This window comes from Tympanuchus pallidicinctus, unplaced genomic scaffold (assembly GCF_026119805.1).
Source record: "Tympanuchus pallidicinctus isolate F22 unplaced genomic scaffold, pur_lepc_1.0 scaffold29, whole genome shotgun sequence".
In the NCBI taxonomy this organism is placed as follows: Eukaryota; Metazoa; Chordata; class Aves; order Galliformes; family Phasianidae; genus Tympanuchus; species Tympanuchus pallidicinctus.
The window spans coordinates 3,002,214-3,018,176 of NW_026294746.1; the positions used below are offsets into that span (position 1 = coordinate 3,002,214).

The following is a 15,963-nucleotide window of genomic DNA, read 5'->3' on the forward strand; positions in this document are numbered from 1 at the left end:
GTGGCTGCAGAGCACACAGCAGCCCTGGGCAGGCACTGAGTTCCAGAGCTGGACGTGGTGCTGCTGTCTGTGCTGTGTGTTAGAAACAAAATCATCTCCAAGGAGGAAAAAGTCAAGCAAAGAAAGAGGTGAGATGAGCCTTGGAACAGCAAGAAGGGCCGTCCCACATTTCTCTGGATGGAAACAGGCTTCTCCTACCCACAGCAATCAACAGACACATCTGCTTGCAGGCAGAACCTGGCTGCTGTAGTGTAGCTTGGTTTTATTTATGTCCACAAATATTTCAAAAAAATTACAAAATACTCAAATGGAGAGAACACAGAAGTCACGATTTCTGGGTTTCTACTCTGTTTACACTGTGTTATCCCATGGCAAACTACTCATATATACATTAAGCTTCAAGATATATATAAATGTAGCAGTCAGAATGTACACTCTGCTGTAACGGTGCAGTGAAACAAGCTCAACCATGACGACACAGAACAAGAGAGACTTCTCAAAAAACACGAAAGCAAAATTGAAAACTGAAGAACTTTCAAAACTGAGGAAAAACAAAAGAGAGATTTCTGAAAGAAAACCAGGTCTGGGTTGTTTGAACAGGGCATCCAACACCAGGATGGCTTCAAATGCCACTGCAGACTAAAGCTGTAGTTAATCACAGGTCTAAAATGGAAGTTTCAGTGCTTTTTTGCTGAATGACGTGAACAAAAAAAAGAAAAACCCACAAAATATTGGTGTTTGTCTAAAAAAAGCTAAAAGCAAAAGGTAAAAACGCTGCTCAGAAAGGAGTAATTCACTTTCGGATGCCAGCACAGCAGTGCCCAAAGGAAGCCCACCATGCTGGGTGCCACACTGACCTCACAGCCTCCTCATGCCAGCACTGGCTGCTCCTGCTAACGCCTTCAGAGCTCGTGCACAGGGCATGGAACTGATTAAATGCTACTGCAGTTCCTTAGCGTTGCCAAATCTGCAACAGAGGACACAAGAGGTCAGCAAGTGAAGTCACCCTCCTCCCCCTCCCTTATATTCTGTACGTGGGCCTACAACACCCTGATGTTGAATTTGTCACTGGGTGCTACGCAACACCTTTGGGCACTGATGCTGACGCTGCTTCGAGCCCCACGTGGTGTAAAGCACTGTGCACGCCTTCCATCACAACGTGTCATTAACCACAACTCCAGCACACGTGGCTCAGTACAGTCCTATGACACAACCATCACATTTATAACAGTCTACAACAGCAGAGAGAGAGTGCTTGTGAGCTGAGAGAGGAAATGGGGAAGCAGATGGCCAGCAGATTCAGATGTCCATGGGCTGCACCACCCTCTGCCCTGGCAAAAAAAAAAATAAAGAGAACAACAGAAAAACCAAACCAACCGAACATGGAACAGTAGGAACACATAAAACCTCTCTGCCTAGGCAGTCAGTCTCTAAAATGATGCTCCCTGGCCTCCTGCGTGCCCCTCTCCTCTTACCACCACGTGGGAACCAGCCAACAGGAGTTCTGTACAGACCTGTTGCGTTGGAGGCAGTAAATGTTACTGTCCATGTATTATGTGAAGCCCAAAGCAGTGAGTTCCTGAGATACAGAACGGTTGTGGCAGTTACAAAGTTTTTGCTTATAAAAACGGAATTCAAACAGTCCGAACGAAATGCAGACTGCTCCTTGCAAAACAGCTTTAAGAACACTGAGTTGTCCAGTCCTCCTTCCTTAAAAATGCATCAAACACAAGAGGCCAGGGAGAGCAGACCTCCAAAACTATGCACGGTATGAAGTTCTGGCTGTGCTACTTTGAGCCACGGAGCATTTTAAAACAGACATTTTAGGGTTATGTCTTTGAACTCTTAGTTATCCTATGAGGGATAGCCTAAAACCAGTGTGGTTAGATTGAAGTCCCAAAGGGTAAAAGAGGTGTAGGATGGCCGTGCTGAAGACCAACCCCTGAAGAAGGGTCAGTGAGCTCCAAGGGACACCTGCACTGCTGAGAAACCCAACTCAACAGAAACCAGCTGCATAACAGAGATGTAACACTAACAGAAGAAACAAAAAAACCAAGAACAGTCATTTGCAACATTATCCCTGCATCTCCCTTTAATGCTTATTGTTGATAACAAGCCAAATTTCAAGCTTTTACCCATTTGAAATTATTGATACCCACTGTTCCCTTTAATTAAAGGGATAACTATATATATTTTTTTTTTATTAAAAAATCAACTCTGTATTCTGTCAATACCAGGTAGGAATTCACAACGTGTGATGTTACTGAAAAATCAACATAAACGTTTCTGGAGTTTCGTTTCGTTTCGTTTCTCCCCTCTACCCAAAAAAGTTATTTACAGACTTAAAAAGCCATGCTGCAGAACTGAGCTCTCTTGAAAATTATGAAGATTTCCTACAATGTATTAAAATAAAAGTAGATTTTTTTATTATTATTATAGCACTTGGATTCAGAGCTTGTTATGTCACCTACTTGCAATCCTTGTTTTTTTTTTTGGAAGTAGCTAGAGATGCACTGAGTGTCTCTTCACGCACAGTGACTTGTTGTGAGCCCAATCCTAGCACCTACTCAAAACAAACTAGTAATTAGAAAAAAAAACCAAGGTTGCAGGAAGTTCTCTGAATATTCCACACAGTCCTGTATTTTCAATAGGCTTCTGAATACGTTGTCATGCAGGGAGACCCACACCAGTCTTGAGAAATCTTCTCTACAAATGAACGCTATGCTGATAAGTCTCTACTTGTTGGGTGGTTGTTTCTGTTTTAAATATATAAAGAAATCTTTATAAGATATTCTTTTCCTTTTGTAGCTCTTATTGTATGTAAAAATGTTCCACTCCTTCCCAAGGACTGGGGTTTCCATAGCCAGCATTACAAATAAATAATTTATTACAACTGTTTGTCGCCTTCTTTCTTCAGCCGACTGAAAGAGAAAGAAAACTCATTTTAACAAACCAAGGAGGTGTCATGACACTTCAGTGACAGCATGCCTTCCTGCCAACCTCACCTGGGCGCCCTGAAGGGAACAGAGGCTGCAGGATGGGCTTCTGAGCTCTCGGCACTAAATGAGGACCGCTGTAACAGCAGCGATAACAGCGGCTGCTGGGGGAGGAAGCGATGACCTTTCGCTCCTTACAAGTGTGTGAGATCACTCGTGCCAGCTCATCAAGCTCCAGCTTGATCTGCAGTTGCAAGTGAAATGTCACTCAGCTCCAGGCAGAGCGGCTGCCCTCGTGGCATAAGGCCAGCGGGTGATTTTGGATAGCAGCAGCAAGTACAGAAGCATCAGAGTGAAGCGGTGCGAGGCAGGTCTTTAATATGCTGCTTCCTACACAGCCCTGCTACCTGCTGACACGTGGAATGACCTTTGCTAGGTGCTGAAGGCTTCCTCTTCTTAGCTGACATCTCACTCAGTAGCCATTGCCCAAGAGGAAATAAGGTGCTGTGAGACAAGGCAGGCTGAGAAGAGAACCACTCCGCTACCTGCACTTGTACAGCACTGTGGGGAGTAGTGGGCACTCTCCACTGTTAATTCAGGGTTCACATTCCTCACACACCCAATCTCCTTTTCCTTTCGGTCATTTCTTAAGACTCACTGATTTACAGAACTCCTTGTTGCTGCTTGTTCATAAAGCTCTCACCCACCTTCCTCCTCCACTGCTCTCAAGGAAGACAAAGCAATGCAGAAGCAGCAATCGTAACAAGAATCACACTAAAAAGCCCAGATGGAGGTGACTCAATTCACTCAAGCCTTGTGCCAGCAACGCGGGCCCAGCTTTCAACCTGCCCTATCATCAATGCCCTAATTAGGTCTAAGGGCCCTAATTAGGTTTAAGGCCAGCTTCACCAACCTCTCTAAGTGCATCAGGCCAATATCTCAGCACGCAAGAAGGCATTCGTTCACAAGAAAAAACAGATGGAACACACAGACAAAGATGAAGGAAACCTTAAGTTTCCACAAGCCCCCGTGGCACCTCTCACCTGTAATAATCTTCCTGACTTGGTAGATGACCACCATGCATGTGAGGATGCCCGTGCAACCACTGCTGCTCCATTGCCAGTCTCTGCAGCTCTGCTGACTGTGCATGCATGGCCTGCAGCTGGTGGGCTGCGGACATCGGAGGTGGAATGGCACCAGGCAGATCCCGAGGGTAAGGGGTACCTACAACACAGAGTTGTGCATTTGTACACTCTTTTGCTATGAGGTCTGCAGAGCTGCCTCACAAAGCCCTTTTTTCTTTTTTTTTTTCTTCTTTTTTTTTCTTTTTTAACCTCCCCTAAAACGGAGACAGCAAACAAAACAAGGCAAATAAAAACCCACTTCAGTTGTAAGTGAAGTTACAGCTCAACCCCGCTGCCACACCTCCCAGGAAACGCTCGGAGCCAGAAGAAAAGCTGACAGCTCAGATCAAAGGGCAGCCTCCAACAAGGACCATAAAATGCTCTCACCAAAGACTGGATGTCGGAGCATTTCATGCTCATGAGGTGGCTGTCCTAGCAATGGGTTGGGGATGGTCCCAGGTGGGTAGGGGAAACGTGCCAAATGGGGTCCAGCTGCTAACGGATCCACCAGCGGGTGAACAGGTCCTGCTGAACCTTTAGAAGAAGGAAAGAAAGAAAGCAATCAACTGCTTGGGGAAGCATCACTCACTGCTGGGAGATCAAAAGCCCTGTTACCACTTGAGCTGGATCGGCATTTGGCCTAATTGGCGTGTAATTACCGGGAGCTCAGCTCCATCCAATTTGAAACCCACTTTTCTATCCTGAAGTGTTTGAAGTGACATCTGCTTGCCAAACAGTCTTAATTGTTAAAGCAACAACTCGAGGCTTTCAATTTCTGCAGGAACAAGAAATCCACCAAGTGACAAAAAATAAAGTAACAAAACCACCCAAGCTTTCCTTCCATCATCCCCACATGCACTGCAGCACAGCCTGCTTGCTGACCAGCCCTGCTCAGACCAGGGCAGGTGAGCTGAGAAAGTGAATCCTGTTCAATCCTGAAAACTTAAAAAAAATACTTCTGCTCTTACCTTTATTTGGTATTGCAATTTCTCTCCCCTGTATGTATACATAAATACATACTTAAATTGCTTATATAATTAGCTTTCCCCCAGTTCAGAGTGCACTGGTATTTAGCAAACAGCTTAAGCTGCTTGTCTCTGAACACAATAAACCCTGTTCTTCAGTCCCTACTTCTCAGCCACTTGTTCCACTTTCCACTGCACTGCTCCAGAACAAATAACAGGACAGTACCCAGACCTACCTGCACAGAGCTTGAACGACTTACCTGACAACAGCACCCCTGCACAGACAGCATCTATGACAAATTTCTTCTGCTACCAAGGGGCTACCAAAAACCTGCCTGAAACTGAGCCAGCCCATAATTTGTGCATTCTCAAGCAATGTTCACAGCTTTAGAAATGCTGACCCTCAGTGCTATCATCTCCTACCTGAAATACTCTCACCGCTTAATCTCACAAGAGACTGCTGATTTCTTGCTACACAAATTGGCTTCTGCAACAGCATTCAAATTCTTCCCTTACTCAAAAAGAAAGGAAGGAAGCCGTGTTTAATGCATATGCTCCAAGGCAAAGTATGCTATATTTGCTTGCACAAACAGTACATTTGTTCCCAGAAGCACCAGGAGCTGCACTGTCAGTACTTGGACTTCTCTCATTTTCCTTTCTTGGCTGCTCCTGCACCTGGTGCCCTGCTTGCAATGTTCTCTCTGGTCTACTACCAGAAAAATTCTGCTTAGCGCCAGACTCTCGACACCTCAGAGGAGCAACTGTGTAGCTTACTTTAGAAATGAACAAGGCACCAATTCATTTTGACACTACTGAATACCTTGGGAAAAACTTTTCCATATGTAAGAATACACTGTAACTAGAAAGATGCCAACCCATCAATTCAGATATTTCTTAGGAGAGCTGTGACAGGGAACTTCAGCTCAACTAAAGCCACGTGGTTGGCATGACAAATGGCTGAAGAGATCAAGCTGTCCTTGCTGCTTTCTTAAAAGCCCTTAAATACGTCTCACAGGGACAGTGCAGAGTCTAAATGGTATCACTGGAACAGGCTGCCCAAGGAGGCTGCGGATCCCTGCAGGCATTCAAGGCCAGGCTGGATGTGGCTCTGGGCAGCCTGGGCTGCTGGTTGGTGACCCTGCACACAGCAGGGGGTTGGAACTGGATGAGCACTGTGCTCCTTTTCAGCCCACTCTATAATTCTACAATCACTGTACTGTTACTTAGCATTTATTTCATTTCTGCCCTGCACCCTTTCATTAAAAATCACAATCTTACACTGCCCAAAAGCCACAGTTACATACAGGCAAACAAAGGACTCCTAACTCCAGGCTTTCGGGCAGAGGTTTCAAGCAAACTGCTCGGCCAGCTCCCGGGCTCACCTTGATGGAGGGGATCCTGCTGATGTAGGTGTAAATGCGAATGTATGTGCGAATGTTGGTGATGGTGGGGCGTGACGTTGAACATCTGCAGCCGTGCCAACGGGTCGTTTGTCAGCGATGCCATCCGCTCCGCGTGTATTCTCTCAGCTGCCAGTCTGTCAGGGTAGCTCATTTCAGGCCGTAACTGCGGGCCTGCCAGCGCGAGTCTCTCTCTTTCGAGCGGGTTCAAACCCGGGTGGAAGGAAGCAAACGGGTGAGGTCCTGCCGTTGGGGGAATAGTCAGTGCACCGTGCCTGGCAAAATGCTCCATGGGGTTGGTGGCCGGGTGCAGCGCATCGAGCTCCGGGGGCTTCACCTCGAAGCCAGGCTTCATCCTCTCTCTCAGCTCCCTCTCCCGGATTTCTCGCTCCCGGATCTCCCTCTCCCGCAGCTCTCGTTCCCGGATGGTGGGATCCACGTTGTAGAGGCCGGGCATGTGATAGGCCAGGAGCGGGTCGGTGGGGTTGAGGGGGACGAAGAAGGGATGGTTACGGTTTGTCGGAGACATGACGTGAGGACGGGCGTATTCGCTCAGCGTTCGCAGAGCAGGTGTGTCCGGGCCAATGTAAGGAGGGACGGCGGCGATGGTCGTCGGTGGGGGTTCAAACGAAGGCCTCATGTGTGCCGGCCCACTGAGCTGCGACTCCCCGAGGCGGCCTTCGTGGGAGGAGCTGGATACCTTCTGCTGCACAAACGGGGGAAGAGATGTTTAAGGTCAACTCGTTTGCCTTACCCACGCTGGCATCCATTTCCCTCCTTGTGCTGCATAACGCACCAACAACCTCCCCGTGCTACGGGCCCAAAGGTCATCGTTCCTTTCCAACAGGCCACCAAAACGAAAAACAAAGAATTAACTGTGCTGATTTTCTATAGTGAGACTGGAGTTTGGGAATTCCCATCACAAAAAATAAAGTTGTGTGCCTTCAATCAAGGTGCCTTCAGATTTAAAGCCTTCATATCCCTTTTTCAGCAATGATTTTGTGCCTGCACTGCAAAAGCGGTGGAAGTTACGCAAATAATTCACTGTATCTACACCTACAGAGTGTTTTTCATATCTGAGCTTCTACTGCAAGTAATGTAAACACCTGGCCCAGTTATCCCCAGCTGCACTGGCTTCCCACACACAATCATAGGCTGGGATTAGAAACCTTCTACTTCCTTTAGAGAAGAAAGTGACAGGCAGGCTGGGAATGCCCAGAGCGGGTTGGCATTCACTTAACACACAGCTCCCATATTCACAGATACCTGGTTGCACGTGTATTTATGTATTATGACATGACTATCCATGCCAACCTTCCTAAGCAGCTTTTAGCTACAAATAAACCTACCGCAGCTCTTTCTGCTTCTCTCTCACGCTCACGTTCTCTCTCTCTTTCCTTCTCTTTTTCTTTCTCTCTCTCCCTCTCTTCTCTGGCTTTCTGCTCCGCCTCCCTCTTGGCCTTTTCAATGGCCTCTTCTCTCTTCTTGGCCAGTTTGGATCCTGCCAGAGGCATGAAGTACAAATCTGCTCTTGAGCACGAATTGTAGCCACGGTCCAGGTGCTTATAAAACCTGAGGGAAACAAAACAGAAAGAGGTCAGCTCTGGGAAAACAGAAGTCTGAAGTTTAAGACCTGTATGTCAAGGAGGAAAAGTTATCAGTGCACACTTACAACAGCACCACCTGCTTCCCTAACAGGGAATGAAAGGAATTAACTGTGCCAGGAGACAACACAGACAAGCAAAGTGTAATGCTCCTCTCACAAGTACAACCTCTAATACCTTGCCTGAAAAAGCACCTTTACAGAGAAAAACAGCAAAGCCCTGATTAAAACAAGGGCTGACAAGATGCACGCGTGAAACACATTCACGTCTCACTGAAGCTGATTTCTCACATGCATTCAGAAGCCTTCTTCCACAGCATAAGGAGGCAAAGTTTCAGCTGACTTCAATAAAAACTGACCCGCCAACATAAGGACAATTATGAGAGTAAGGAGAACTCCACCACGCAACATTCTCACTTCAGCTCAGCAAGCCTTCCTGCAAGAACCAGGCACGGGAGGCAGGAAGATTCACTTATCTCCCTCAGCTATCCTTGGGAAGGGTGAAAGGGAACAGAGTCACTGCTTAATGCAGGGTCTGTACATCAGCAGAGGAAAGTCCTTAACAAAATCTTTTCTTGACAAAAAGGAAAGCGATTTCACTGCAACAAGTGAGATGCAAGCTTTTGGGTTCTGCTAAAGAAGTGCAGCTGCTGCCAACCTCCATACCTGGCGGACTGGCTGGCATGACTCGGTGTATCCACTACCGTTGGCTCTGGCGATGGACTCCGTGGTGGAGGCGGAGGGCTTTCTGGTTCCTCAGCCTCATCGGGAACCTCCTCTTTGATCTGGACAGGGGGCAGCGTGCAGGACGTCACCACCGGCACGCTCCCACTAGAAGCTGCTGACGTGGAGATGGAGGTCTGAAGCGGGATGCCGGGCACGGCAGGCGGCGTGGAAGTGGAAGGGCACGAAGGAGAGGTGATGGACGGTGGGGCTCCAGGGACAAAGGGATGCTGAGAAAAGGGGGGCTGCGAGGATACCTGGTGGAGTCCGGATGGGGGATGAGCGGCGGATGGAGGAAGGCTCTGACTCTGGGTCAGGACGGGAGGCTGGGCTTGCGAGGACTGCAGCGGCTGGCTCTGGGGCATGAGCTGCAGGGGAGGAGGGTGCGCAGATGGAGGGTGGTGAGTGGAGAGGGAGCTCAGGGGTTTTAGAGCTGGTGGCGGAGGCAGGTTGGAGTTCATCGAGAACGGAGAAGGGCCGGAGAGATGAGGAGGGTGCTTGTGGGATGGAGGGGTGGGAAGCTGCGGGATGGGGGTGGTGGGGGGAGGCTTGATGTGAGGCATGGCCATGGGGGCGGGGGGCAGCGGCTGCTCCCGCGGAGGCTGGGCCTGCTGCAGCGGGGCTGCGGCTGGCAGGGAGGGCTGAGACACCTGCAGTGCAGAGTGGGAGTGAGACGGCGCTTGTGTCTGAAGGGGAACCTGAGACTGAGGAGACTGCGTGGGGAGCGAGAACGGCTGGGGGGGTACGGGATGAGGCAGCAGGGGCTGCGCCTGCAGGCTGTGCGGGGCGGGCTGGGGCTGAGCGTGCAGCGGAGGCTGCGAGTGGGGCTGCGATGAGGCTGGGGCCGGCTGGCTCTGCGATGCGTTCAGAGGCTGCAGGGGCGGGTGAGGCGACGGCAGTCTCTGCGGGTGCAATGCAGGGGCTTGCTGGATGTGGGAATGAGGAGGAGGCGGCGCGGGGGCCTGGGGCTGGCTGGGGGCCTGGGATGCTGGTGGTGAAACCTGCGGAGGAGCTGCGGAAGCACTCGAGGCTGCAGGTAGCGGTGCTGGCAGCTGAGCTGGGATGGGGGGCATGGCAGGAGGAGCCTGGCCAGAGCTGCTGGGTGCCTGCAGCACTTGGGGCTGCGCCTGCAGCACTTGCTGCTGAGCGGATGAATCTGAGTCGCTCTCATTGTCTTGAGGGCTGGGGATGCTGGGTGACGTGCTCCGGTTATCCTGGTCGATGTCCTTGGGGTCGCTGCTCCCTTCGTCGTTGACGCTGCGGCTGTCAGAGCTCTCACCTTCACCCTCACCCTCCGAGGGAGAGTTTGGCCTGCTGATCTCCTGCAGGAGAAGGGGAGAGCAACCAGTGTGTGTGAGGAACTGCATGCAGCGTGCCATAGAGAATCACCATGCACGTGTGCTGGAGTGCCAGTAACAACCTCTGAATCTCATGGGACAAAGCAACACAGGTGGTGCCACTGCAGCACACCCAGTTCCAGGCCCCCAGAACCAGAGATGGACACATGGGGAGAACCCAATGAAGGGCCCTGAGGCTGAGTGCAGGGCTGGAGCAGATGCAAGGAGAGCTGGGGCTGCCCAGCCTGGAGAAGAGAAGGCTCAGCCCAGATAGCATTAGATTGCGACAGCTGCAGTGTTGTTCTAACTTGTCAAAGAAAAGGGAAAGCCAAATTTCAATTAAAAAAAAAAAAACAAACTGAGGTGTGTGTGTGGGGAAATAAACTGAGTATGTTCCTCCTATATTGCTTAAGTATAAAACAAACAAACAGACTCCTGAACTTACCCTACGTTGTTCCACTGCTCTCCAACAGATGGAACACATTATAATATGGGTTGCTTTCTAGCCACAGATTAAGTTAAAATTTGCTGTGGCCTAAATTGGTTTTGTGTTTTGGGTTTGTTAGTGGATTTGCGCTCCCTCCCACACTCAAACTGTTTCCAAAAATGAAAATATTTCTCTGTGGGACTCACTTGAGTTTTGGATTTTTTGGCACTGGACCTTTCGGGCTCCTCTGTGTCCGACGCTGCCTTCTCCCGCTGCCTCTTGGAGTTCTTCAGAGGAGAAGAAACCTCTTCTTTTATTTTCTGCCACAAATGAAGCAGAAGAGGACAGTTACCAGTGATGTAAACACAGAGGTAAACGAAATGCAAGTCAGTGCTATCATGTTGAACACAAATGAACGAGGAGGGTTCCTATGGAGCAGGAGAACTTATCAGAAGTTGAGATCTCCAGAATTTAACACCAAGCCAAGTCAGCATTTGCTCAACTTATTTTTTCCTCTCTTACAGAAGGGGCATGGATGGAGCACTCCTGCTAAGAGCCTGAAATAATACATACTTCTTTTTAATTTGCTGCTTTTCAATTTACACTGCTTAATGCACGCTTCCTTGTTCATCTGCCTTTGTTTTGTCAGTGCTCTCTTGGAAAAGCACTCAGTGAAACAGACTGAAGCATCAGCTAGCTCTGAAAATCAAGCAAACTGCTTGCAAAACAGTAATGGAAGTAGTCTCAATTATTACACATTCATATTCCTTTATAAATAAAGATTAAGTACTGCTTAAGAAACCAAAACTGTCTACTTGTCTTGGATGTAGCATTTCTGATAGGTATTACTTCCGTGAGCCTAACGCTTGCATTTGCATCCGAAAATGAAGGATTAGTTTATCACAAGAGCAGTAAGGTTATGTGGGGATACTTTAATGGCTCTTATCACATCTGTATGCACGGGAATAAAGCATCACTGAGATGCATCATTAAATGTTTTGCACAGCTACACACGCAGGGATTTCTGTGTCACTGACAGATCCCCCGGCCCCCTCGAATCTGCACCTTATCAAGCTGATGGAAGAGGCCTCAGGGGCCCAGTTCTGACACAAAAAGAAAGATGGGGAGATTTTACCTTGGTGGACTTCTTCACTGAATCTGCTTTGCTGTCATTGCTGGAGGTGCTGGCAGCACTGGGAGAGTTGCGGCCGCTGGAACGGATGTCTTCGTTAATGGGTGAGGCTCTACCATCAGGGCTGGCTGGCTGCTTTTTACGACCACTACGTAGTGTAGACATCTATTTGTGTAACAGACATACAAGTTTATCGAGTCAGCATTTGTTCAGCTGATTGTTTCCTGCCTTACAAAAAGGGCACGGACAGAGCGTTCCTGCTAAGAGCTTCAAAGGAAAAATAAACCGGAATACTTGATTGGTTTTTTTATTTATAATTCTTCCTTGAAAGTTCATCCCAGCTTAAAAGCGAGGCAAATTACTTTCTGTGCCTACACCAAGACACTGAGTGTGGTGTACCTTAAGGACTGTCTGCTAGAAATGAGAACATGATGCTCCCTCAGCTGCTATTGTCCACGTGCTGCATTTTCTCCATAAAACATGCATACATGTTTTTAAGTGTGCATACACACACACAGGGGGTGAGGGGGTGGAGACCCACAGTTCCATTAAGAAAAATTATATATGTGTATGCATATATATATGTCTGTGGGCATGCAAAACAATCGAGTCCAACTGCTGAAACCACCTACAGTTTCACAGTGCTGCTGCTACGCCATAAGGAACCGCAGCAGAGTAGGTTCCAGTAATTACTGCTGCTTCCCTCCCAGTGCAGTACTCTTTTGGATGAGAAGCAAACAGGTGGGACAGAGGAATTCAGTCTCATTTTAGACCACTTAAACAACACCTTCCTTTTACAGAACAAGCAGAAATGTCAAGGAACCGACAGTGTGAAGCCTACCGAGCCACGACTCCTCCTTGTCCTCATGCTATGCTTTCCACTAAGTCCATCATCTTCCTCTTTGACAGGCTTAAACATAAAGGGTGGAGGGTCTACGGGCTTCTCAATGGGTGGCAGCTCTCCGTACTTCTTGAAGTGAATACGACAATCTGTGCACAGTAAGATGTTTTCTCGACCGCCGTGGTGCCAGTCCTTGGAGGCTTGGGGCAGAAAAAGCAACAGCTTAGAAATATGCAATCTGCTAGATGGTCAGCATAAGTGTATTGCATTATTACAAAAACAAAGCAAAAAAAAACCAACCCCAACCCACCAGGAAATCCACACCACTACGGAAGTATCTGCTTTTCTACTTGCAGCTAACTGTGCAATCTCCACAAACTTTGCCCTGTTCCAAGCTTCATCTGCCTTCCGGTGCACAGCTTCTTCAATGTTCAATTTAAAAAACACTTGTTTACTTAAGCAACTTGAGCTCTGAAAATAACAAAGGAAGAAGTCTCATCTGCTCTACCTGGGAAGTGACAGGCAGCTATTATTCTCCAAAGCTGGGGTTTCTTAAAAGAGAAGTGAACCGTGCACTTCTCACTTCCTTCCCTTACCATGGGGCTCCCACCACGCCACGCAGGCACCCAAATGCAAGGCAGCCTCCATGTTGGTGCCCTATGAAGAAGTTTTGCACAGGACAGTCGCTGCTCAGTGTTGACTTGTTGGGCACAAACACATTGTATCAAGAACTTTGTTTGGATTTGCAGATTTTACTGCATAGATGGTCACCTCCCAGGACTCTCCACTGTCTCAGCAATAGTAATTTGCAGCCATAAGGCATTATCAACGCTTCTCTGAGTGCTGCATGTTTCAGCTGATTCAACCCCACGTTTTCTGAACAGCTGTACACACAAGCACATGCTTGGATGAACCTGTGTAGAAAAGGCAGCAGAGAGGCAGGGAAGCACAGCAAGAATCAGGCACGTACTGGTTGTGAAGCAGTGACGGCAGGCGTAGCCCTTCAGCTCCTGTTCACTGTCCTCACTGTCGAAGTCATCTTCACTGGCCGAGCTCAAGTCCACTGAATATTTAAAGAAAAAGACAAGAAGAGGGAAAGAGAAAACAAGAATTCAGCAGGATTTTCTGTTTCTGCCTACCTGGCTGCAATAACCATCAGCAATGATGGCTCTTGCTTAAATTCTGTGACTTCCTACAACCCCTCTGCCTTGGCTGTCCATCGTATCAGTTCTGCAAACTAAACAAGACATGACGTGCTGAATCTACAGATGAAAAAAAAAAGCATTCCAGGAATGTACAAAGTGATCCAATTATCCAATCCACAGAGCCTTTGGTTTGGTAGATGATATCTTTCCAATTAAGCTGTTGCTCACCACTGTGCTAGCAAGAGAGGCAGTGTTCCTACAGAACGATTTAGGAGAGAAAGGAGCTTTGTGTCCAGAACCTGGTCAAATTTAAAGCAGGATCCTATTAGTTTTCCAGTCCTTAATGCGAGGCTCCTTGAGTTGCAACCTGAAGCAACATTACATCTTCAGAATGTCCCATTTCAAAGAAGCAGAGAACATGGCCCCAGACACCTTCCTTTGCTGCAAGCAGCATGTAACACATTATCTAACTATGATGCTGAGAGCTAAAAAGCACCGCTTAAACCACAGAAGATCTGCAGACACCACAAACTTTACCCTTCCTTGTCTTCTAAAACAACTCTCGACCAAATCCCTCCTTGTTGAGAGCACTGCACTTTTCTAACCACTCACTATGAACTGACAATGTAATGGATTGCAAATTGTCACCAGTAGAAAACTCTGTTGAGGATATCACTCTGACGTGTGGCATCTTTTCTTCACATCTTTAATTAGAAAAGAAGCCTCTGATGCAAGAACACTGAATTTCTAAAGGTTCTGGGAGGCTATTTTGTCATACATGCAGGTTACAGAGTGTTACAGCTCTTGCCACTGGCTGCTGGCACCACCACCATTTATTTCTGCCTTAATTCTCACCAGTGTTTAAACCTCAGCTGCACAGCTAACATCAGGCTACAACTCTGTTTCTTTGAGTAAGCTGATTTTTACTCTCATCCTGCAGTCAGATCCATACCAACCCTTTCAGCCACACGAACTCAGATGAGCTGTCTTGGACTGAGCTGTACAGCCAAGACCTGCACTTCTTGTGCACGCAGGAACGGCCATAAATCCCATCAATCTCAGCACAGAGCAGCTAGCAGCCCTTGCTGTCTCACTCCTACTCTCCCCACAATTCTCCCTCCTTCCTTACTTAACATACTCTCTACTACCCCCACATTAATAACACTGTGTAAAATCCTGCCTTCCACACAGTGCCTTTAAAAGGCACACAAAACGTGCTGTGTTCAGTCCACGGATGCCATCAGCCTCTGACAGAAACGTTCATAAATGCACAACCACATAACTAACCATAACCTCTTACAACACAGCACATCTTGCTGCTTTGGGCAATTATTCTTTCTTTCGACCCTTCTGCTTCAATCAAGGCCAAAGCACTTCTATGATAAATGAAGACACAGGAGCACTGCCTGCAGCACCACGTTGTGATAAAGCAGATGGAATGGTCACTGTGTAAGGATGAAAGGACTTCTTTTGCATTTTCTCATTCCCATTACTGTAATAAGCCTGGAGAAAGTGCCACACAAAACCAAGACAATTCAGCACCAGGGCAATGTTTCCATCCTAACACGATGCTTTTAACAACTACACACAGCACTGCTGATCAAAGATGCCTACCACATTCCAGCATAATGGTACAAGAACAGCAGAGGGCAGCTGCCTGAACTCCATTTCCTTGCCATATTCACTCAAAGGTACAGCACCACTATGTTACTGTCTCTCCATGCACCTAAACAAAGACAAATGCATTGCTTTCAGCTTCCACTTACAGAATTCACTGGAGGGGGGCCTGGAGGGAGTGTTGACCGGAGTGGAAGCAGTTCGAGTTTTAATTCTCCGAAACACAGCCTGCCTTCGATGCCTACGGTGGGCTCGAGAACTTGCTGCTTCAGGGGTTTTCTTCCAATAGTAATAGAAGGTGATTAGTTCTCCCTGCAAATACAGAAGGAATATGTTAGAGGGGCAAGCAATTCTGACTTGTCAGCTTTTCTCCTCCCCCCTGCTCTATCTACATGCACACGTGTTTTTACAGGAAGCTTCACGATGCGTTTCAGCCAGAGAAAAGAATCCTTTAGGTAGAACAGAAAAACCTCCAGTGACTGTCGTTCGCTGCTGGAGGGGGGAGAAGGGAGGCACAGAAGCAGCCAAGGGCCTTCTGCTGCCCTCCACCTCCCCTGGAACAGAGGGCTGAGGTCTCCAGCCTGGCACTGCAGAGCCCCCAGGAGCCCCTGCTCTGCAGCTGCACAGCGTGGGGCTTTAATCTCCCTTCTCTTACTTTGAAAGCCCATCATTTCCTGGCAACTTGTCTGCCTCCAAGGGAGAAGGTGCTGCTC

The 15,963-nt window shown here is 48.0% G+C and overlaps 1 protein-coding gene across 4 annotated transcripts in view; it reads right to left on the bottom strand.

The window, feature by feature from the left end:
* Positions 1-245: 245 nt before the first annotated feature.
* Positions 246-15,963, bottom strand: part of RERE (arginine-glutamic acid dipeptide repeats) — a 168,178-nt gene continuing 152,460 nt past the window's right edge. For 3 of the 4 annotated variants that reach the window (XM_052691541.1, XM_052691542.1, XM_052691544.1), the window contains 11 exons: positions 15,400-15,562; positions 13,459-13,551; positions 12,489-12,688; positions 11,651-11,812; positions 10,722-10,835; positions 8,695-10,073; positions 7,775-7,997; positions 6,408-7,131; positions 4,448-4,594; positions 3,980-4,160; positions 246-2,921 (listed from right to left, as the gene is read on the bottom strand). In XM_052691541.1, coding sequence (XP_052547501.1) covers positions 2,888-2,921; positions 3,980-4,160; positions 4,448-4,594; positions 6,408-7,131; positions 7,775-7,997; positions 8,695-10,073; positions 10,722-10,835; positions 11,651-11,812; positions 12,489-12,688; positions 13,459-13,551; positions 15,400-15,562 — 3,420 coding nt within the window. In that variant the 3' untranslated portion in view covers positions 246-2,887. The remainder of the gene's footprint in view (positions 2,922-3,979; positions 4,161-4,447; positions 4,595-6,407; positions 7,132-7,774; positions 7,998-8,694; positions 10,074-10,721; positions 10,836-11,650; positions 11,813-12,488; positions 12,689-13,458; positions 13,552-15,399; positions 15,563-15,963) is intronic. The other variant, XM_052691543.1, reaches the window with a different exon arrangement.